This window comes from Pristiophorus japonicus, chromosome 2, assembly GCF_044704955.1.
Source record: "Pristiophorus japonicus isolate sPriJap1 chromosome 2, sPriJap1.hap1, whole genome shotgun sequence".
In the NCBI taxonomy this organism is placed as follows: Eukaryota; Metazoa; Chordata; class Chondrichthyes; family Pristiophoridae; genus Pristiophorus; species Pristiophorus japonicus.
In genome coordinates this window covers 85,874,229-85,899,282 of record NC_091978.1, presented here as the reverse complement: position 1 = coordinate 85,899,282, position 25,054 = coordinate 85,874,229, and the positions used below count along the sequence as shown (strand labels likewise).

At 44.5% G+C, this 25,054-nt stretch overlaps 1 protein-coding gene across 1 annotated transcript in view; it reads left to right on the top strand.

The window, feature by feature from the left end:
- LOC139239443 (kinesin-like protein KIF24) overlaps positions 1–25,054 on the top strand; it is a 148,480-nt gene that overhangs the window by 40,477 nt on the left and 82,949 nt on the right. The window contains exons 3-4 of the mRNA XM_070868192.1: positions 18,070–18,259; positions 21,477–21,574. Of these exons, the coding sequence (XP_070724293.1) occupies positions 18,070–18,259; positions 21,477–21,574 (288 nt within the window). The remainder of the gene's footprint in view (positions 1–18,069; positions 18,260–21,476; positions 21,575–25,054) is intronic.

The window sequence follows — 25,054 nt, the reverse complement described above, 5'->3', positions numbered from 1 at the left end:
CTCTTCTTCTCCCCCCCCCCTTTCTCTTCTCTTCTCCCCCCCCCCTTTTGTTTAAAAATCCTGCAACCAGAATATTGAGCTACCAAAACCTGCCCATCTTTCAGCCATATTTCTGTAATGACTATAATGTCATACTCCCAAGTGTCTACCTGTGCTCTTAGTTCATCTGCCTTAGTAACATAGAAAATAGGTGCAGAAGTGGGCCATTCGGCCCTTCGAGCCTGCACCACCATTCATTGAGTTCATGGCTGAACATGCAACTTCAGTACCCCATTCCTGTTTTCTCGCCATACCCCTTGATCCCCCTAGTAGTAAGGACTACATCTAACTCCTTTTTGAATATATTTAGTGAATTGACCTCAACAACTTTCTGTGGGTAGAGAATTCCACAGTTCACCCTCTCTGGGTGAAGAAGTTTCTCCTCATCTCGGTCCTAAATGGCTTACCCCTTATCCTTAGACTGTGACCCCTGGTTCTGGACTTCCCCAACATTGGGAACATTCTTAGTGCATCTAACCTGTCTAAACCCGTCAGAATTTTAAACGTTTCTATGCGATCCCCTCTCATTCTTCTGAACTCCAGTGAATACAAGCCCAGTTGATCCAGTCTTTCTTGATATGTCAGTCCCGCCATCCCGGGAATCAGTCTGGTGAACCTTCGCTGCACTCCCTCAAAGAGTGACCATAATATGGTGGAATTCTGCATTAGGATGGAGAATGAAACAGTAAATTCAGAGACCATGGTCCAGAACTTAAAGAAGGGTAACTTTGAAGGTATGAGGCGTGAATTGGCTAGGATAGATTGGCGAATGATACTTAGGGGGTTGACTGTGGATGGGCAATGGCAGACATTTAGAGACCGCATGGATGAATTACAACAATTGTGCATTCCTGTCTGGCGTAAAATAAAAAAGGGAAGGTGGCTCAACCGTGGCTATCTAGGGAAATCAGGGATAGTATTAAAGCCAAGGAAGTGGCATACAAATTGGCCAGAAATAGCAGCGAACCTGGGGACTGGGAGAAATTTAGAACTCAGCAGAGGAGGACAAGGGGTTTGATTAGGGCAGGGAAAATGGAGTACGAGAAGAAGCTTGCAGGGAACATTAAGGCGGATTGCAAAAGTTTCTAGAGGTATGTAAAGAGAAAAAGGTTAGTAAAGACAAACGTAGGTCCCCTGCAGTCAGAATCAGGGGAAGTCATAACGGGGAACAAAGAAATGGCAGACCAATTGAACAAGTACTTTGGTTCGGTATTCACTAAGGAGGACACTAACAACCTTCCGGATATAAAAGTGGTCAGAGGGTCTAGTAAGGAGGGGGAACTGAGGGAAATCTTTATTAGTCGGGAAATTGTGTTGGGGAAATTGATGGGATTGAAGGCCGATAAATCCCCAGGGCCTGATGGACTGCATCCCAGAGTACTTAAGGAGGTGGCCTTGGAAATAGCAGATGCATTGACAGTCATTTTCCAACATTCCATTGACTCTGGATCAGTTCCTATGGAGTGGAGGGTAGCCAATGTAACCCCACTTTTTAAAAAAGGAGGGAGAGAGAAAACAGGGAATTATAGACCGGTCAGCCTGACCTCAGTAGTGGTTAAAATGATGGAATCAATTATTAAGGATGTCATAGCAGTGCATCTGGAAAATGGTGACATGATAGGTCCAAGTCAGCATGGATTTGTGAAAGGGAAATCATGCTTGACAAATCTTCTGGAATTTTTTGAGGATGTTTCCAGTAAAGTGGACAAAGGAGAACCAGTTGATGTGGTATATTTGTACTTTCAGAAGGCTTTCGACAAGGTCCCACACAAGAGATTAATGTGCAAAGTTGAAGCACATGGGATTGGGGGTAGTGTGCTGACGTGGATTGAGAACTGGTTGTCAGACAGGAAGCAAAGAGTAGGAGTAAACGGGTACTTTTCAGAATGGCAGGCAGTGACTAGTGGGGTGCCGCAAGGTTCTGTGCTGGGGCCCCAGCTGTTTACATTGTACATTAATGATTTAGACGAGGGGATTAAATGCAGTATCTCCAAATTTGCGGATGACACTAAGTTGGGTGGCAGTGTGAGCTGCGAGGAGGATGCTATGAGGCTGCAGAGTGACTTGGATAGGTTAGGTGAGTGGGCAAATGCATGGCAGATGAAGTATAATGTGGATAAATGTGAGGTTATCCACTTTGGTGGTAAAAACAGAGAGACAGACTATTATCTGAATGGTGACAGATTAGGAAAAGGGAAGGTGCAACGAGACCTGGGTGTCATGGTACATCAGTCATTGAAGGTTAGCATGCAGGGACAGCAGGCGGTTAAGAAAGCAAATGGCATGTTGGCCTTCATAGCGAGGGGATTTGAATACAGGGGCAGGGAGGTGTTGCTACAGTTGTACAGGGCCTTGGTGAGGCCACACCTGGAGTATTGTGTACAGTTTTGGTCTCCTAACTTGAGGAAGGACATTCTTGCTATTGAGGGAGTGCAGCGAAGATTCACCAGACTGATTCCTGGGATGGCGGGACTGACCTATCAAGAAAGACTGGATCAACTGGGCTTGTATTCACTGGAGTTCAGAAGAATGAGAGGGGACCTCATGGAAACGTTTAAAATTCTGACGGGTTTAGACAGGTTAGATGCAGGAAGAATGTTCCCAATGTTGGGGAAGTCCAGAACCAGGGGTCACAGTCTGAAGATAAGGGGTAAGCCATTTAGGACCGAGATGAGGAGAAACTTCACCCAGAGAGTGGTGAACCTGTGGAATTCTCTACCACAGAAAGTAGTTGAGGCCAATTCACTAAATATATTCAAAAGGGAGTTAGATGAAGTCCTTACTACTCGGGGGATCAAGGGTTATGGCGAGAAAGCAGGAAGTGGGTACTGAAGTTTCATGTTCAGCCATGAACTCATTGAATGGCGGTGCAGGCTAGAAGGGCTGAATGGCCTGCTCCTGCACCTATTTTCTATGTTTCTATGTAATAACAAGAATGTCCTTCCTCAAGTTAGGAAACCAAAACTGTACACAGTACTCCAGGTGTGGCCTCACCAAGGCCCTGTACAACTGTAGTAACACCTCCCTGCCCTTGTACTCAAATCCCCTCGCTATGAAGGCCAACATGCCATTTGCTTTCTTAACCGCCTGCTGTACCTGCATGCCAACCTTCAATGACTGATGTACCATGACACCCAGGTCTCGTTGCACCTCCCCTTTTCCTAATCTGTCACCGTTCAGATAATAGTCTGTGTCTCTCTGTTTTTACCAGCAAAGTGGATAACCTCCCATTTATCCACATTATACTTCATCTGCCATGCATTTGCCCACTCACCTAACCTATCCAAGTCACTCTGCAGCCTCATAGCATCCTCCTCGCAGCTCACACTGCCACCCAACTTAGTGTCATCCGCAAATTTGGAGATACTACATTTAAACCCCTAGTCTAAATCATTAATGTACAATGTTATCAGCTGGGGCCCCAGCACAGAACCTTGCAGTATCCCACTAGTCACTGCCTGCCATTCTTAAAAGTACCTATTTACTCCTTTTTGCTTCCTGTCTGCCAACCAGTTCTCAATCCACGTCAGCACACTACCCCCAATCCCATGTGCTTTAACTTTGCACATTAATCTCTTGTGTGGGACCTTGTCGAAAGCCTTCTGAAAGTCCAAATATACCACATCAACTGGTTCTCCCTTGTCCACTCTACTGGAAACATCCTCAAAAGATTCCACAAGATCTGTCAAGCATGATTTCCCTTTCACAAATCCATGCTGACTTGGACCTATCATGTCACCTCTTTCCAAATGCGCTGCTCTGACATCCTTAATAATTGATTCCATCATTTTACCCACTACCGATGTCCGGCTAACCGGTCTATAATTCCCTGTTTTCACTCTTCCTCCTTTTTTAAAAAGTGGGATTACATTGGCTACCCTCCACTCCATCGGAACTGATCCAGAGTCCATGGAATGTTGGAAAATGACCATCAATGCATCTGCTATTTCCAAGGCCTTATTCGCTATACTCCTTCCATTTAAAATATAAAAACATAGAAAATAGGTGTAGGAGTAGGCCATTCGGCTCTTCGAGCCTGCACCACCATTCAGTATGATCATTGCTGATCATGCAACTTTAGTACCCCATTCCTGCTTTCTCTCAATACCCCTTGATCCCTTTAGCCGTAAGGGCCACATCTAACTCCCTTTTGAATATATCTAATGAACTGGCCTCAACAACTTTCTGTGGTAGAGAATTCCACAGGTTCACCACTCTCTGGGTGAAGAAGTTTCTCCTCATCCCGGTCCTAAATGGCTAACCCCTTATCCTTAGACTGTGACACCTGGTTCTGGACTTCCCCAACATCGGGAACATTCTTCCTGCATCTAACCAGTCCAATCCTGTCATAATTTTATATGTTTCTATGAGATTCCCTCTCATTCTTCTAAATTCCAGTGAATATAAGCCTAGTCGATGCAGTCTTTCTTCATATGTCAGTCCTGCCATCCCGGGAATAAGTCTGGTGAACCTTCGCTGCACACTCAATAGCAAGAATGTCCTTCCTTAGATTAGAAGACCAAAACTGCACACAATACTCAAGGTGTGGTCTCACCAAGGCCCTGTACAACTGCTGCAAGACCTCCCTGCTCCGACACTCAAGTCCCCTCGCTATGAAGGCCAGCATGTCATTTGCTTTCTTAACTGCCTGCTGTACCTGCATGCCTATCTTCAATGATTGATGTACCATGACACCCAGGTCTCATTGCACCTTCTCTTTTCCTAATCCGTCACCATTCAGATTATAATCTGTCTTCCTGTTTTTGCCACCAAAGTGGATAACCACCCACTTACAGTAAAAAAACAGTAAAAGGGAATATTATTTGAATGGGGAGAAATTACAACATGCTGCGGTGCAGAGGGACCTGGGAGTCCTTGTGCATGAAACTCTTTTTGGGAGTAAACAAAAAACATTAAACCGTACCCCCCCCCCGATCTGGGGGTCCTTGTGCATGAAACTCTTTTAGGATCCTTGTGCATGAATCCCAAAAAGTTAGTTTGCAGGTGCAGCAGGTAATCAGGAAGACGAATGGAATGTTGGCCTTCATTGCGAGAGGGATGGAATACAAAAGCAGGGAGGTCCTGCTGCAACTGTATAGGGTATTGGTGAGGCCGCACCTGGAGTACTGCGTGCAGTTTTGGTCACCTTACTTAAGGAAGGATACACTAGCTTTGGAGGGGGTACAGAGACGATTCACTAGGCTGATTTTGGAGATGAGGGGGTTACCTTATGATGATAGATTGAGTAGACTGGGTCTTTACTCGTTGGAGTTCAGAAGGATGAGGGGTGATCTTATAGAAACATTTAAAATAATGAAAGGGATAGATAAGATAGAGGCAGAGAGGTTGTTTCCACTGGTCGAGGAGACTAGAACTAGGGGGGAGAGCCTCAAAATACGGGGGAGCCAATTTAAAACAGAATTGAGAAGGAATTTCTTCTCCCAGAGGGTTGTGAATCTATGGAATTCTCTTCCCAAGGAAGCAGTTGAGGCTAGCTCATTGAATGTATTCAAGTCACGGATAGATAGATTTTTAACCAATAAGGGAATTAAGGGTTATGGGGAGCGGGCGGGTAAGTGGAGCTGAGTCCACGGCCAGATCAGCCATGATCAAATTGAATGGCGGAGCAGGCTCGAGGGGCTAGATGGCCTACTCCTGTTCATAATTCTTATGTTCTTATCCACAATATACTGTGTCTGCCTTGCATTTGCCCATTCACCTAACCTGTCCAAGTTCCCCTGCAGCCTCCTAGCGTCCTCCTCGCAGTTCGCACTGTCACCCAGCTTGGTGTCATCTGCAAACTTGGAGATATTACATTCAATTCCTTCGTCTAAATCATTAATGTATATTGTAAATAGCTGGGGTCCCAGCACTGAACCTTGCGGCACCTCACTAGTCACTGCCTGCCATTCTGGAAAGGACCTGTTTATTCCCACTCTTTGCTTCCTGTCTGTCAACCTGTTCTCTATCCACGTCAATACATTACCCCCAATACCATGTGCCTTAATTTTGCACACTAATCTCTTGTGTGGGACCTTGTCAAAAGCCTTTTGAAAGTCCAAATACACCACATCCACTGGTTCTCCCTTATCCACTCTACTAGTTACATCCTCAAAAAATTCTAGAATATTTGTTGAGCATGATTCCCTTTCATAAATCCATGCTGACTTGGACCGATCCTGTCACTGCTTTCCAAATGTGCTGCTATTGCATCTTTAATAATTGATTTCAACATTTTCCCCACCATTGATGTCAGGCTAGCCAGTCTATAATTCCCTGTTTTCTCTCTCCCTCCTTTTTAAAAAAAGTGTGGTTACATTAGCTACCCTCCAATCCATAGGAACTGAACCAGAGTCGATGGAATGTTGGAAAATGACCACCAATGCATCACTATTTCTAGGGCCACTTCCTTAAGTACTCTGGGATGCAGACTATCAGGCCCTGAGGATTTATCCGCCTTCAGACCCTTCAATTTCACGAATACCATTTCCTGACTAATAAGGATTTCACTCCGTTCCCCCTTATCGCTAGACCCTCAGTCCTCTAGTATTTTCGGGAGGTTATTCGTGTCTTTCTTATGTGAAGACAGAACCAAAGTATTTGTTCAATTGTTCTGCCATTTCCTTGTTCCCCATTATGAATTCACCTGATTCTGTCCGACACTAGTCTTCACTAATCTTTTGCTTTTGCAGTCAGTATTTATGTTCCCTGCAAGCTTACTCTCATACTCTATTTTCCCCCTCCTAATTAAACCCTCAGTCCTCCTCTGCTGAATCTAAATTTCTCCCAGTCCTCAGGTTTGCTGCTTTTTCTGGCCAATTTATATGTCTCTTTCTTGGATTTTACACTTTCCCTAATTTCCCTTGTTAGCCACGGTTGAGCCACCTTCCCTTTTTTTATTCTTACGCCACACAGGGATGTACAATTTTTGTAGTTCATCCATGTGATATTTAAATGTCTGCCATTGCCTATCCACTGTCAACCCTTTTAGTATCATTCTCCAGTCTATTCTAGCCAATTCACGTCTCGTACCGTTGAAGTTTCCTTTCTTTAAGTTCAGGACCCTAGTCTCTGAATTAACTGTGTCAATCTCCACCTTCATGAAGAATTCTACCATATTATGGTCACTCTTCCCCAAGAGGCCCCGCACGACCAGATTGCCAATTAATCCTATCTCGTTACACAAGACCCAGTCTAGGATGGCCTGCTCTCTAATTGGTTCCTCGACATATTGGTCTCAAACCATCCCTTATACACTCCCAGGAAATCCTCCTCCACAGTATTGCTACCAGTTTGGTTAGCCCAATCAATATGTAAATTAAAGTCACCCATGATAACTGCTGCACCCTTATTGCATGAGTCCCTAATTTCCTGTTTGATGCCATCCCCAACCTCCCTACTACTGTTTGGTGGTCAGTTCACAACGTTTTCTGCCCTTTGATGTTTTGCAGCTCCACCTATACAGATTCCACATCATCCAAGCTAATGTCCTTCATTACTATTGTGTTAATTTCCTCTTTAACCAGCAATGCTACTCCAACTCCTTTTCCTTTCTGCCTATCCTTCCTGAATATTGAATACCCCTGGATGTTGAGATCCCAGCCTTGGTTACCCTGGAGCCATGTTTCCGTAATCCCAATTACATCATATCCGTTAACAGCTATCTGCGCAGTCAATATACCATTTAGCACAGGAAGACCTCATTGATTACTACTTATTAACCCTTGATTCCTCTGTCTTACAGATTCACTTTCTAAATTCTTGCTGTCCAATTTCAGCTTTACTTCCTTCCCTATTGAATTCATTCTCAGGTTCCCATTCCCCTGCCAAGCTAGTTTAAACTCTCCCCAACAGCACTAGCAAAACTCCCCGCGAGGATATTGGTCCCGGCGCTGTTGAGGTGCAACCCGTCCAGTTTGCACAGGTCCCATCTCCCCCAGAAGCGGTCCCAATGCCTCAGAAATGTAAAGCCCTCCCTCACACACCAACTCTCCAGCCACACATTCATCCTCTCTATCCTATTCTTATACTCATTAGCATGTGGCACCAGTAGTAACCCAGAGATTACTACCTTTGAGGTCCTACCATTTAATTTTTCTCCTAGCTCCATAAATTCTGCCTGCAGGACCTCATCCCTCTTTCTACCTATGGCGTTAGTCCCGATATGGACCATGACCTCTAGCTGTTTACCCTCTTTCCTTCCGCCCCCCCCACAGAATGCCCCGCGTCTACTCTGTGACATCCTTGACCCTGGCACCAGTGAGGCACCATCCCATCCTCGAGTCACGTCTATGGCAGCAGAAACGTCTCTTTGTTCCCCGAACTATTGAATCACCTACCACTCCAGCTCTCTCATTCTTTGTCCCTCCCCCCCGTGCAGCTGAACCACCCGTGGTGCTTTAGACTTGACTCTGGCTCGCCTTCACCAGTACTGAAAAGAGAATATCGGTTGGAAAGCACGATGGAGTCGAGGGAGGGGGGTGGCAGGGGGTGGGGGGGCTGCGGGGCTCAGCCTTCCATGGAGCTCAAGTAGCTGAAGCTGGTGACACCTCCTACACACACTTGTCTCAGCCGCGTGAGCCATCCAGGACTTTCCACGTGCAGCGGGATGTGCACTCCATAGGACTGAGCTCCCCTGCCATCCCTTTATTTAAACTTAGCTGATTAAAAAGAGAAAGAGAGATACTTGCCAATCACTTACTGAAAGCATTTGACATGGTGCCACATAAAAGGTTACTGCACAAGATAAAAGTTCACGGGGCTGGGGGTAATATATTAGCATGGATAGATGATTGGATAACTAACAGAAAATAGAGAGCCGGGATAAATGGTTCATTCTCGGGTTGGCAATCCGTAACTAGTGGGGTGACGCAGGGATTAGTGCTGGGACCCCAACTATTTACAATCTATATTAACGACTTGGAAGAAAGGACCGAGTGTAACGTAGTCAAGTTTGCTGACGATACAAAGATGGGAGGAAAAGCAATGTGTAAGGAGGACACAAAAAAAATCTGCAAAAGGACATAGACAGGCTAAGTGAGTGGGCAAAAATTTGGCAGATGGAGTATAATGTTAGAAAGTGTGAGGTCATGCACTTTGGCAGAAAAAAATCAAAGAGCAAGTTATTATTTAAATGGAGAAAGATTGCAAAGTGCCGCAGTACAGCGGGACCTGGGGGTACTTGTGCATGAAACACAAAAGGATAGTATGCAGGTACAGCAAGTGATCAGGAAGGCCAATGGTATCTTGGCCTTTATTGCAAAGGGGATGGAGTATAAAAGCAGGGAAGTCTTGCTACAGCTTTTTAAGGTATTGGTGAGGCCACACCTGGAATACTGCGTGCAGTTTTGGCTTCCATATTTACAAAAGGATATACTTGCTTTGCAGGCAGTTCAGAAAAGGTTCATTTGGTTGATTCCGGGGATGAGGAGGTTGACATGAGGAAAGGTTGAGTAAGTTGGGCCTCTACTCATTGGAATTCAGAAGAATGAGAGGTGATCTTATCGAAACATGTAAGATTATGAGGGGGCTTGACAAGGTGGATGCAGAGAGGATGTTTCCACTGATGGGGGAGACTGGAACTCAAGGGCATTATCTTACAATAAGGGGCCGCCCATTTAAAAGAGAGATGAGGAGAAATTTCTTCTGAGGGTTGTAAATCTGTGGAATTCGCTGCCTTAGAGAGCTGTGGAAGCTGGAACATTGAATAAATTTAAGACGGAAATAGAAAGTTTCTTAAACGATAAGGGGATAAGGGCTTATGGGAAGCAGGCGGGGAAGTGGAGCTGAGTCCATGATCAGATCAGCAGGCTTGAGGGGTCGTAAGGCCTACTCTTGTTCCTATTTCTTATGTTCTTACCTGCCCGGCTGAGGGCTGTGAGCTCCTCGCCAGAAGTGAACTCCTCGCCGACCTCCGGGGCCTCCTACTCCTCGGACTCGTGACTTCCCGAACACTCGGACCTCCAGGCCTCCCAAACTCACCGGACCTCCCGACTTGCCAAACTCCCGACTCGCCGAACTCACAGGACCTCCTGACTTTCTTTTGTATTAAATGCTTCTGATTATAAAGCCAAGGATCCCATATGCTTTTTAACAGTCTCTTCAACTTGTCCTGCTACCTTCAAAGATTTGTGTATGTACATTCGCAGGTCTCTGTTCCTGCGCAGCCCCTTTAAAATTGTAACATTTACTTTATATTGCCTTTCCTCATTCTTCCTTCCAAAATGCATAATATCACACTTCTCTGTGTTAAATTGCATCTGCCACGTGTCTGCCTATTTCACCAGTCTGCCTATGTCTTCCTGAAGTCAGTTACCATCCTCCTCACTATTTACTACATTTCTGAGTTTTGTATCTTCTGCAAACTTTGAAATTATGCCTTTATACCCAAGTCTACGTTATATTAAAAAAAAAAGCAGTGGTTCTAATACCGATCCTGGGGGACACCACTGTATACTTCCTTCCAGTCTGAAAAACAACAATATACCACTACTCTCTGCTTTCTGCCTCTTAATCACTATTGTATCCATGCTGCCAATGCCTCTTTAAGCCCATGAGCTTTAATTTTGCTATCAAGTCTATTATGTGGTACTTTATCAAATGCCTTTTGAAAATCCATATACACCAGATCGACCACATTGCCTTCATCCACCCTCTCCCATTACTTCATCAAAGAATTCAATCAAGTTAGTCAAACACATAAGAACATAAGAATTAGGAACAGGAGTAGGCCATCTAGCCCCTCGAGCCTGCTCCGCCATTCAATAAGATCATGGCTGATCTGGCCGTGGACTCGGCTCCACTTACCTGCCCGCTCCCCGTAACCCTTACTTCCCTTATTGGTTAAAAATCTATCTAGCTGTGATTTGAATACATTCAATGAGGGGGGGGGGGGGGGGAGGGGAGACGAGATCGCTGAGGGGGGCGCGGTAAGGAGAGAGAGATCGCTGTGAGGTGGGGGGCCAGAGAGATCGCTATGGTGGGGGGGGGTGGAGAGAGAGAGAGAGATCGCTGTGGGGTGGGGGTGGGAAGAGAGATTGCTGTGGGGGGGCGGGGGGCGGGGGGGTGGAGAGAGAGATCGCTGTGGAGGGGGAAGGTGGGGAGAGAGGGATTGCTGTTGGGGAGAGAGAGATCGCTGTGGTGGGGATGGGGGGGAAGAGATCGCTGTGGGGAGAGGGGGGGGAGGGAGACAAATACATTTTTTATTATAGTTCATTTTAAAAAAAAAAAAGGAGTAAATAAGGCTTCATTAGACCATTTATAAAATAAGATCACTCTAGTGAACACACCTAATTTCGAGACTTGGTGGTTATATTACTTTCAAAATGCATTATTGGCTAATACTAGAAAACGAATCCATTTAAAAATACATCAACCTGGAGAACTATAAAGATCTGTATAATATCAAACATACAACACTCCTGTGAAACAATTATACCTGTCAGCTCTGTGTCCACTTAAGATCCACTTAAGATCCAGTAAGACCTGCTTTTTCTGGATGGTATTAAGGTTCAGTGGTGAACGGATCTAAATGACAACACTTCCATTTTGGACAATATTTGGACGGTAATATATGGGTGGACTGTATCGAATACCGTCCGGAGGTAATGACCGATTAATTTACCGCTGGGCGGTAAATGTGTTTTTTTTTACGAAACTTGTATTTGTGGGCGGGAAGGACAGACAGAAAGGAAAAGGAGGTGGGATAACACTGTTAATAAAGGATGAGATCAGTGTATTAGTGAGAAACGATATTGGCTCAGAAGATCAAGATGTTGAATCAGTTTGGGTGGCGATAAGGAATAATAAGGTGAAAACGTCACAGGTGGGCGTAGTCTATAGGCCCCTTAACAGTAGCTACACTATTGGACGGAGTATAAATCAAGAAATAATGGAGGCTTATAAAAAAGGAACGGCAACAATCATGGGTAATTTTAACCTTCATATTGATTGGACAATGTAAATTGGCCAGGGTAGCCTTGAGGAAGAGTTCATAGAGTGTATCCGGGATAGTTTCCTTGTACAGTACATTGCAGAACCAACCAGTGAGCAGGCTATCTTAAATCTGGTACTGTGTAATGAGACAGGATTAATAAACAATTTCCTAGTAAAGAATCCTCTGGGAATGAGTGACCATAATATGGTTGAATTTCAAATTCAGTTGGAGGGTGAGGAAGTTGGATCTCAAACCAGTGTCCTAAACTGAAATAAAGGAAACTACAAAGGTATGAGGGCAGAGTTGGCTAAAATGGACTGGGAAAATAGATTAAAGTAAGGGATGGTTGATGAGCAGTGGCAGACATTTAAGGAGCTATTTCATAACTCTCAACAAAAATATATCCCAATGAGAAGGAAAGACAATAAGAGAAGGGATAACCATCCGTTGCTAACTAAGGAAATAAGGGATGGTATCAAATTGAAAACAAGGGCATACAATGTGGCTAAGACTAGTGGGAGGCCAGAGGATTGGGAAACTTTTAAAAGCTAGCAAAGAACAACTAAAAAAAATGATAAAAAGAGGGAAGATAGATTATGAAAGTAAACTAGCACGAAATATTAAAAACAGATCGTAAGAGTTTCTACAGGTACATAAAGAAAAGAGTGGCTAAAGTAAATGTTGGTCCCTTAGAGGATGAGACTGGAGAATTAATAATGGAGAACAGGGAAATAGCAGAGACGTTGAACAAATATTTTGTATCGGTCTTCACGGTAGAAGACACTAAGAACATCCCAATAGTGGATAATCAAGGGACTGTAGAGAGGGGAGGACCTTAATACAATCACTAACATTAAAGAAGTAGGACTCGGTAAAATAATGGGACTAAAGGCGGACAAGTCTCCGGACTTGATGGCTTACATCCCAGGGTCTTAAAAGAAGTGGCTGCAGAGATAATGGATGCATTGGTCGTGATCTACCAAAATTCCCTGGATTCTGGGGTGGTCCCAGCAGATTGGAAAACCACAAATGTAATGCCCCTATTTAAAAAAGGAAGCAGACAAAAAGCAGGAAACTATAGACCAGTTAGCCTAATATCTGTGATTGTGAAAATGCTGGAGTCCATTATTAAGTAAGCAGTAGCGGGACATTTTGGAAAAGCATAATTCGATTAAACAGAGTCAGCATGGAATTCTGAAAGGGAAATCATGTTTAACAAATTTGCTGGAGTTCTTTGAGGATATAACGAGTGGGATGGATAAGGGGAAACAGTGAATCGGGTGTATTTGGATTTCAAAAAAGCATTCGATAAGGTGCCACATAAAAGGTTACTGCACAAGATAAAATTTCACAGGATTTGGGGTAATATATTAGCATGGATAGAGGATTGGCTAACTAACAGAGAGTTGGGATAAATGGGTAATTTTTCGGTTGGCAAACAGTAACTAGTGGGGTGCCACAGGGATCGGTGCTGGGGCCTCAACTATTTACAATCTATATTAATGACTTGGATGAAGGGACCGAGTGTAATGTAGCCAAGTTTGCTGCTGATACATAGATGGGTGGGAAAGCAAATTGTGAGGAGAGTACAAAAAAATCTGCAAAGGGATATAGATAGGCTAAGTGAGTGGGCAAAAATTTGGCAGATGGAGTATAATGTGGGGAAATGTGAGTTATCCACTTTGGTAGAAAAAATAGAAAAGCAAATTATAATTTAAATAGAGAAAAATTGCAAAGTGCTGCAGTACAGAGGGACCTGGGGTTGCTTGTGCATGAAACACAAACAGTGAGTATGCAGGTACAGCAAGTAATCAGGAAGATAAATGGAATGTTTGCCTTTATTGCAAGGGGGATAGAATACATAAAAGCAGAGTAGTCCTGCTACAACTGTACAGGGTATTGGTAAGGAGTACTGCATACAGTTTTGGTCTCCGTATTTATGGCAGGATCATCATCATCATAGGCAGTCCCTCGGAATCGAGGAAGACTTGCTTCCACTCCTGAAATGAGTTCTTTGGTGGCTGAACAGTCCAATACGAGAGCCACAGACTCTGTCACAGGTGGGACAGATAGTCGTTGAGGTAAGGGGTGGGTGGGACTGGTTTGCCACATGTTCTTTCCGCTGCCTGCGCTTGATTTCTGCATGCTCTTTGCGTTGAGACTCGAGGTGCTCAGCGCCCTCCCGGATGCACTTCCTCCACTGAGGGCGGTCTTTGGCCAGGGACTCCTAGGTGTCAGTGGGGATGTTACACTTTATCAGGAAGGCTTTGAGGGTGTCCTTATAACGTTTCCGCTGCCCACCTTTGGCTCGTTCGCCATGAAGAAGCTCCGAGTAGAGCAACTTGCTTTGGGTGTCTTGTGTCAGGCATGCAAACTAAGTGGCCTGCCCAGCGGAGCTGATCGCGTGTCGTCAGTGCTTCAATGCTGGGGATATTAGCCTGGACAAGGACGCTGATGTTGGTGCGTCTGTCCTCCCAGGGGATTTATAGGAACTTGCGGAGAGATCGTTGGTGATACTTTTCCAGCGACTTGAGGTGTCTACTGTACATGGACCATGTCTCTGAGCCATACAGGAGGGCGGGTATTACTACAGCCCTGTAGACCATGAGCTTGGTGGCAGTTTTGAGGCCCTGGTCTTCAAACACACTTTTCCTCAGGCGGCTGAAGGCTGCACTGACGCACTGGAGGCGGTGTTGGATCTCATCGTTGATGCCTACTCTAAGGCGGGATATACTTGCATTGGAGGCTGTTCAGAGAAGGTTCACTAGGTTGATTCCGGAGTTGAGGGGGTTGACTTATGAAGATAAGTTGAGTAGATTGGGCCTATCTTCATTGGAGTTCAGAAGAATGGGAGGTGATCTTATCAAAACACATAAGACAATGAGGGGGCTAGACAATGTGGATGCAGAGAGGATATTTCCACTCATAGGGGAAACTGAAACTAGGGGACATAGTCTCAGAATAAGGGGCCGCCCATTTAAAACTGAGATGAGGAGGAATTTCTTCTCTGGAATTCTCTGCCTCAGAGAGCTGTGGAAGCTGGGTCAGTGAATTTTTTAAGGCGGAGATGGACACATTTTTGAGCGATAAGAGAATAAAAGGTTATGGGGAGCGGGCAGGCAAGTGGAGCTGAGTCCATGATCAGATCAGCCATGATCTTATTAAATGGCTGAGCAGGCTCGAGGAACCAGATGGCCTATTCCTGCTCCTATTTCTTATGTTCTTATGTAAGTTGTTAAATTTCGTGCCCTTGTTCTTTAATAATCCATTGAGCTCTAGCTTTGAAATAAAAACATAAAATGCTGGAAATACTCAGCAAGTGAGGCAGCATCTGTGGAGAGAGAAACAGAGTTAACGTTTCAGGTCATGGAAACATAAAAATTAGGTGCAGGAGCAGGTTCTTCGGCCCTTCGAGCCTGCACCGCCATTCAATAAGATCATGGCTGATCATTCAACCTCAGTACCCCTTTCCTGCTTTCTCTCCATACACCTTGATCCCTTTGGCCGTAAGGGCCATATCTAAATCCCTTTTGAATATATCTAACGAACTGGCCTCAACAACTTTCTGCGGTAGAGAATTCCACAGGTTAACCACTCACTGAGTGAAGAAGTTTCTCCTCATGGTCCTAAATGGCTTACCCTTTATCCTTAGACTTTGACCTCTGGTTCTGGATCTCCCCAGCAATGGGAACATTCTTCCTGCCTCTAACCTGTCTAATCCTGTCAGAATTTTATATGTTTCTATGAGACCCCTCTCATTCTTCTAAACTTCAGTGGATACAAGCCCAGTTGATCCAGTCTCTCCTCATATGTCAGTCCTGCCATCCCAGGAATCAATCTGGTGAACCTTCAATGAGCTTTTGTCAGAACTGGAAAAAGTTAGAGATGTAACAGATTTTAAGCAAGTGCAGGGGCAGGGAAAGGGGGAAGTGGAGAAAAGAACAAAAGGGAAGGTCTGTGATACGGTGAAAGGCAGAAGTGATTAGATGACAAAAGGTATGATTGTACAAAGATGGTAATTGGACAAGTAAAGAAACAAAAGATGGGTCTGGAAGAGTGTAAATGTATATAGCTGAATCATTAATGGCTACCATCTGAAAAAACAGGGGCAGAGATTATGGTCTGAAATTGTTGAACTTGATGTTTGTTCCAGAAGGCTGAAAAGCAACTAATCGAAAGATGAGGTGCTGTTCCTCGAGCTTGTGTTGAGCTTCTTTGGAACAGTGTAAGAGGCCGAGGTCAGAGTGGGAGTGGAATGGAGAATTAAAGTGACAGGCGACCGGAAGCTCGGACTCACGCGTGTTGACTGAATGGAGGTGTTCCACAAAAAATTGTCACCAATCTGTGTTTGGTCTCCCCAGTGTAGAGGAGTCCGCATTGAGTGCAGTGAATGCAGTATATTACATTGCAAGAAGTAAAAGTAAATCACTGTTTCACCTGGAAGGAGTGTTTGGGATCCTGGACGGTGGGAAGGGAGGAGGTGAAAGGGCAGGTGTTACATCTCCTGCGTTTGTACGGGAAGGTGCTGTGTGGATAGGGGAGGGAATATTGGCGGATATTGAAGACTGGACCAGGACCCCTTTGGAATGCTGGGAGGGGAGGGTACAATGTGTTTGGTGGTGAAGGAAATGGCGGAGGATGATCCGTTGAATGCGGAGGCTGGTGGGGTGAAAGGTGAGGACACGGGGAACCATATTATGGTTCTGGGAGGGAGGGGAAGGGGTGAGAGCAAAAGTGCGGGAAATGGAATGGACACGGTCGAGGGCCATGTCAACTACGGTAGAGTGGAATCCTCGGTTGAGGAAGACATATTAGAAGCACTAGTATGGAAGGTGGCATCGGCAGACCAGATGCAACGGAGACAGAGAAACTGGGAGAATGGAATGGAGTTCTTACAGGAAGCAGGATGGGAGGAAATGTAGTCGAGGTAGCTGTGGGAGTCAGTGGGCTAATAGCTGATAGCCTGTCCCCAGGAATGGAGACAGAGAAGTCGAAGAAGGGAAGGGAAGAGTCGGAGATGGACCATGTGAAGGTGAGGGAAGGGTTGTAATTGGAAGCAAGAGCTCTAGCTTTGGATGGCCTTCCTTTCCCCCTCATGGCAATGTGTCTAGTCTGTAACTAAACTATTTCCTCTTTTAAAGCGTATCATTGCTCACTTACTGTTTTACCTGGCAACCTTAGATTTCAATCCACCTGGGCCAGATCCTTTTTCAACACACTGAAATGAGCCCTCGTCCTATGAGTTGAGCATTTTCATGTTTGATTGTTCCTTGTCCTTTTCCATAACTACTCTAAACCTAATGATATTGTGGGTAATGCACCTTCTGGTGTGGTAATAAACTATGCAGACTAGAGGTTCCTAGGTCCCAGTTCGGTGTAAAAAGGACAATTATTTTTTTTTTTTCTGATTTTCTTTTTTAAAGGATTACTAATGGGAACATCAGTTAGGTTAGAGATTATTGTAGCGAAATGGGAGCTCCAAAAAGATATTCGTTCCGAAAGTCCATGGATCAGACAGTACACTTCTGGTAAGTCCGCTGGGAGTGCAGCAGAGGGGGCAGGAAATCAGCTGGGATCCAGATACGCACTGGAGCCTGGCTGGGGCAGAATTTCCATTCACCCAAACGTTGCCCTTGATATCAGAGCAGGTAGAGCCACGTGGAGGGAATTCCATGCTGGGAATTTCTTTGGTCCTGGCCTCCTTATCGCTGATGGAGTATTCTACTTCGTCAGGACTGATGGGCCACTCCGACATTCAAAGCTATAAATACATATGTGAGAGGAAATGATTCTAGCGCTTACTAATCTACTTGCTTGTTTGGTGACATTTTGTGGGTGCATTTATTATCCATCCATACTTGCCCTGAGAAGGTGGTGGCCGGCCTTTTCCTACATGGTGCATCATTTTTAAGGAGAAGTTAGAACAAAAGAAATAAAGATCGTGGATTTATAGAGTGCCTTTCATGACCTCGGAATGTCCCAAAGTGCTTTACAGCCAATTACATACTTTTTAAAGTGAAGTCACTGTTGTAATGTAGTTAGTGGATTCTTTAGTTCCTAGCATTGTTATTTATTCTGTACATTTTTATTCCTAGGCATATGAACCCTGGAAAAGAACAGACATGGACTGAGATTGAGAAAATCTATGTATGTGTTAGAAAGCGACCTCTGGGAGTACGGGAAGTGCGACGTGGGGAAATTGATGTTGCAAAAGTGGAAGAAAGAAAATCTGTCCTTGTTCATGAAAAAAAGGAAGCAGTTGATTTGACGCAGTATCTCCAACAAGTAGGACTTTTTATTTCTCTCTATTAATTTCTTCAACTTTAAATGTTGGCCAATGAATATACAGTAATGCCTCTTGGGAGTAGTTTCAATTTGCCAGAAAAAAATAATAATCAGACATTCAGTTTAGAAAAAAAGTTTCAATAAGATAATATGTAGGCTACATAGTGTTAGAACACCAACAACAACTTGTATTTATATAGCGCCTTTAACGTAGTAAAACATCCCAAGACACTTCATAGGAGTATTATGAGACAAAAAAGATTTGACCCCAGGCCACATAAGGAGAAATTAGGGCAGATGACCAAAAGTTTGGTCGACGACAGTAAAACATTGAATTGTTGAATGATCAGCCATCTGAATTGCAAAATGTGTTCTGACCTTGAAATACAATCCCCACATCTCTTATTCGTAATAAAACTACCCCATACTACACTCTCCCATAGCATTGCTCATACATTTTCTGCTATTTTATTTCTCACCTGCCTGTATTATGTAACTCTTTGACCGGAGGACAAGTAGCAGAAGGTAGCTATTCACAGTGGCAGAAGATGAGTAGTGGTGTTCCGCAAGGATCAGTGTGGGGACTACTGTCGTTGTTTTTATTTCTAGGCTAGATGATTAAAGATAAAGGGCACGAAATCCAACAACTTACATAAGAACATATGAACATAAGAAATAGGAGGCCATTTGGACCCTCGAGCCTGCTCCACCATTTAATAAGATCATGGTTGATCTGATCTTGGGCTCAGCTCCACGTCCCTGCCCGCTCCCCATAACCCTTCACTCCCTTATCGTTCACAAATCTGTCTATCTCCACCTTAAATATACTCAATGACCCAGCCTCCACAGCTCTTTGGGACAGAAAATTTCACAGATTTACGACCCACTGAGAGAAGAAATTCCTCCTCATCTCAGTTCTAAATAGGCAACCCCTTATTCTTAAACTATGCCTCCTAGTTCTAGACGTGGAAATATCCTCTCTGCATCTACCTTGTCGAGGCCCCTCAGTATCTTATGTTTCAGTAAGATCACCTCTCATTCATCTAAACTCCAATGAGTATAGGCCCAACTTGCTCAACCTTTCTTCATAAGTCAACCCCCTCATCTCAGGAATCAACCTAGTGAATCTTCTCTGAATTGCCTCCAATGAAAGTATATCCCTCCTTAAATAATGAGACCAAAACTGTATGCAGTACTCCAGGTGTGGTCTCACCAATACCCTGTACAGTTGTAGCAGGACTTCCCTGCTTTTATACTCCATCCCCCCTGCAATAAAGGCCAACATTCCATTTGTCTTCCTGATTACTGATGTCCTGCATGCTAACTTTTTATGTTTCATGCACAAGGACCCCCAGGTCCCTCTGTACTGCAACATTTTGTAATCTCTCTCCATTTAAATAATAATTTGCCTTTTTATTTCTCCAGTCAAAGTGGATAACCTCACACTTTCCCACATTATACTCTATCTGCCAAATGTTTGCCCACTCACTTATTCCCACTAAATAACTCATGCCACCACAACATAAATCACAAAAACAAATCAATCACACTTACTTCAGGTCGCCATTACTTACCTCACTGCGCCCGCTACAGCTTGGGACGCCAGCTTCCACAGGCGTTTCCACCAGGGCGCTCTACAGAGCGCCAAGGGTCTGACGCAATCCAAATATCGAGCCGGTGTCACAACCAGGGGCGTTGCACACTGGTTCGCCAATTCCGGACGGTAATGCTCCGCGCCACCTCGAAACCAACATCAAATGTCCCTGCGGAGCACTGGAAGCTGGCTGCCCGCCCGGAGGTGCTTAATGCCGCCATTGCTGCCCCTCCGGGATGCTAACAGGGGCAGTAGAAGACCGAAAATCCAACCCAAGATGTCTTACTGCAGTTATATAGGGCTCTGGTGAGACCACACCTGGAGTATCATTTTGTTCTCCTTACCTAAGGAAGGTTATACTTGCCATAGTGGGCATGCAACAAAGGTTTACCAGACTGATTCCTGGGATGGGGGGGATTGTCCTATGAGGAGAGATTGAGTAGACTAGGCCTATATTCTTTCGAGTTTAGAAGAATGAGAGGTGATTTCATTGAAACACACACAATTCTTACAGGGCTTGATGCAGGGAGGATGTTTCCCCTGGCTGGAGAGTCCAGAACCAGGAGTCACAGTCTCAGAATAAGGGGTCGGCCATTTAAGACTGCGATGAGGAGAAATTTCTTCAGAGGGTGGCGAATCTTTGGAATTCTCTACCCCAGAGGGCTGTGGAGGCTTAGTCGTTGAGTATATTCAAGACAGAGATCGATATGTTTTTGGACATTAAGGGAATCAAGGGATATGGGGATAGTGCAGAAAAATATAGTTGAGATAGATCAGCCATGATCTTTTTGAATGACAGTGCAAGCTCGAGGGACCGAATGGCTTACTCCTGCTGCTATTTCTTATGTTCTTGTGTTCTTATGAACCTTTTCCTGATTCAAGCCAGGGAGCAATGCTGGTGGCACAGACCCGGTCAGCCACCTCTGTCCTGGCCTGCTTCATCCTGGCCTTGAAGATGCCATCACTTTTTTTAGAAGAGCGACTTCCTTGGCCCTCACTGTTTTCACTCGCACCTTCAGGGAAGCTTCAGAAGAGCAGGGGTGCAGCCCTGTGACTCATGAGTCTTGCCAAAAAGTCTTCCAGGCGTATTCAATGAAAAATACAAGCAGGAAATGTAATCTCTCTTTAATAGGTGCATTCCCACTTGAAGTAGACCTCACAAGTCACGCTAGGATTCTGCATGCGATTGGAAAGGCAGCACATCCATCAAATTTAAATGAGGCCTGGGAATTAAAATGACCCAAGCCTCAAACCAAGGAGTCTGTGGAGTACTCTGAGTCCATGGTGGACTCTCTACCTGCCCTGAGTTGAAATCGGCACTATTATTTCTAGTTGTATACAGTGAGTATGTATTTGTTATTTTCAGTAAAATGTTAGTAATATCCAGTAGCATAGTTGTAATTTTATTTAATTCAGCAGCTCTGTGGAATGAAAAAGGTATTTTCCCACGACTTATTTTAACTAGGTTTTCAATCTCATACCCGAGTCTCATTATCAGTCAGCTGCAGGAGCTCTAATCCCTTACACGTGCTATCAATCTCTGATTGAAATCCTCTAACCAATCATTTCCCATTCCAGTTTTTAATTTTTTTAACTTAAATCCAGTATGTGATTCATTTTCAGCATGTTTTTTATTTTGATGAAGTATTTGAGGAGACTTGTACCAATTATGACGTGTACTTGAAGACTGCTTACCCTCTCATTCAGCATGTTTTCAGCGGGTATGTTACTTTTATTTCATCATTGTTGTCATCATTTGCTTTTCTTCTATACATTTACTAATGGATTTCATATGGCATTATTCATACTAAGTCAAAGGATATGCTGCTTCATGCATGATCATGGCAAATGATTTTTGGTGATTGTAATAAAAATATTATTTAATTATTCAAAATATTATGGAGTTGTAAACACTATTTTTCAGGTTTAAATTGTGATTATGTCTACATTTTCATTGAAATTGTACATTTGAGGCCTCGATAATTAATATATGCCTGTTAAGGTATGTATTGAATTCAATGTTTTCCTTTTTTTTTAAGTACAGGATGCAGAGGCCGTCATAGGGAAGATGCTTCATATTGTATGTAGGTAGGTAGGAGTGTGCAGTACTGGTATTAGGGGGTGGTAGTGTTTGGAGGGTGGTCTAAGGTCTGGGAATAGTGGGAGGTTTATAGTGAGGGGTGGGAAGAACAGAGGAAAATTGGGGCGTGGGAGTATTGGGAAATACGTCATTGGGTGTTGGCGCAATGGGATGATAGTTTTGGGTATTTGGAGGACTGGAAAAGTGTGTTGGGAAGTTTCAAATGGGTTGCTGGGATGTTGTAGTGCTGAGAGCACTGGGATGGATGTATTAAAGTGTCGGAACATTGAGCACTGAGATTGTTGACTGGGAGAAATGGGAGGTGGATCTTAGCAAATACGCAGTAAGAACTGGTCATAGTTAGCAATGTGGAAATAAGGGTATTTATCGGCGGTGAATGGCGAACAGGGTGTAAGTTACGGTTTTGAGTGAGGTTGGGAACAGTGAGATGTAGCAGTAGGGAATGGGAGCTAGTGTGGGGCATTTGAGGTCGGGGGCAGGAGTGACTAGAAATGTTCGGGGAGTGTTGGGAAGAAAAGGTATGGTGAGAAGGGAAGTAAGATGGATTGGAGTGGGAGGAAAGTCTAGGCAGTGGGGATGGGGATTACAGGAGGGTGGGAGAGAGGCAATAGATTGAAGTCATTAATTCCCCTTCCCCCAGGTTTAAATGAAGAAACAGGCTTCCAAAAGATGTTGCTGGAAATGGCCCTTTTATTTGAAACGTAGTTTGTTATTAAAATAATTGGAAGCACCTATTATTATTTTAATAACAAACTGCATTTCAAATAGCAAAATCTTGTGCATTTTAAAAGCTAGTTCCTGGTTAGCAAGGAAAAAGCAGCAGTTGACAGGGGTGGGAGCTCCAGTCCTGGTGGTATGGGAGGAAAAAGCCACCTCAAGAAATGTACTTGGGAGTTACCGGTGAAAAGGCCACCTCAAGATTCTGGGCAAAATTAGATTAGGTGGGGAGTAGCATGCCATGAAAATTACACATTGGTAAAGACCAGCTGGTCCATCGAGTCTGTCCCACTTTTCTCATGGTACATTTGAGCATCATGACCATTGGTGGAAAAGTGGAGTTGAGGTTGAAGATAAGCCATGATCATATTGAATGGCCGAGCGGGCTCGAGGGGCCGTATGCCATATCCCTCCTCCTATTTCTTGTATTCTATGTTCTTATTAACACATCTCTTCTTGACCAGTGGCTATAGGATCAGGGAGAAGCAGAAAACTAGAGGAAAAAATCCTACTTCAATTCAAGGAAAAGAAATGTGGGACATTCCTCCCTGACCTTTGAAGGTGATCATGACAAGTCCCAGGGGACCAGTGACCGTGAGACACATTGCCCAATGCTTCAACTACCCTTTTGGAAGCTGTGACATCAGAACTCATCTAGCTTCCTTTTGAACACGCAGCGAATCCAAACTCACTGCACAAGCTGCCAACTTGGTTCAGAGGTTGGTTACCCTCTATGAGAAGAAACAACTTCCTGACACGAAACTCTGAAAAGTAGTATACAGTGAGGAGGATAGTAGCAGACTTCGAAGGACATACAATTAACTGGTTTGCACAGAGCGGTCTTAAATGGAGTGGACTTAAACAGAGTGCTTTATTTGGGAATTTGGAAAGAGTGGGAATTTCTGGTAAGTATTGGGTAAGTAGAAGCTGTACAAAGTGAAATCTAGTTTAACATTTTGATTTAGACCTAGAACTTTAAACTAGTTAACAGAAGTTGCCTGCCAGTGGCAGTTAACTGTCAGTCAGCTGTAAGTGTTTTGTCTTGAAAGGTGTTAATCACAGAGAATAGGGGAGCTGAGTCAATACTTGTAAATTGGGTGTAGCTCTAAAGAGTATCAAAGTCAACAGCTTTTCAGAGCAGAGTGGTTTGCACTGAGCGATCTTAAAGGGAGTGGACTTAAGCAGAGTGGTTTATTTGGGAATTTGGAAAGAGTGGGTATTTGGGAAAGATTAAAATCAATTTTAAAAAATAAACATAGATAAGTGATATTTCTAATTTTAAAAAACCTCATTAATCAAATCAAATGATTGATGATTGCTGCTGGGTGTGTTTTGCGAAGTTTTAGAATTTATTTCTGCTCAATAGTTCCGAGTCTATTAACTCGAGGCATGGCAGGGCAACTCAGTCCCATGGAACGCACATCCTGTGGCATGTGGGAAGTCCTGGACGCTTTGCGCAGCCTGGACGACCACATGTGCAGGAAGTGTCTCCAGCTTCAGCAACTCGAGCTCTGTATTTTGGAGCTTGAGCAGCGGCTGGAGTCACTGCGGTGCATCCGCGAGACTGAGAATTTCGTGGATAGCACGTTTCAGGAGGTGGTCACCCTGCAGCTTAAGAATGTGCAGGCAGAGAGGAAGTGGGTAACCACCAGACAAAAGAGGAGTCCTAAGCAGGTAGTGTAGGAGATCCCCGAGTCCACCTCGCTCTCAAACCAGTATTCTGTTCTGAGTACTGGTGAGGGCGATGGTGCCTCTGGGGAGTGCAGCCAGAGCCAAGTCCACGGCACCACTGGTGGCTCAGCTGCACGGGGCGGGTGGGGAGGGACAAAAAGAATGAAAGAGCAAAAGTGATAGGGGATTCAATAGACACGGGAGCAGGCAGATATTTCTGTGGCCGCAGAGGTGACACCAGGATGGTATGTTGCCTCCCTGGTGCCAGGGTCAAGGATGACACCGAGCGGTTGCAAGACATTCTAGGGGGAGAGGGAGAGGTCGCGGTCCATATCAGTACCAATGACATAGGTAGAAAGAGGGATGAAGTCCTGCAGGCAGAGTTTAGGGAGCTAGGAGAGAGATTAAAAAGCAGGACCTCAAAGCTAGTAATCTCCAGATTACTGTCTGTTCCGCGTGCTAGTGAGTACAGCAATAGGAGGATAGAGAAGATGAATGCGTGGCTGGAGAGACGGTGCAGGCGGGAGGGCTTTGGATTCCTGAGGCATTGGGACCGTTTCTGGAGGAGGTGGGACCTGTACAAGCCGGACGGATTGCATCTCAACAGAGCCGGGACCAGTATCCCTGTGGGAGGTTTTGCTGGTGCTGTTTGGGAGGGTTTAAACTAGCTTGGCAGGGGGATGGGAACCGGAGAATAGATTCAGTAGGGAGA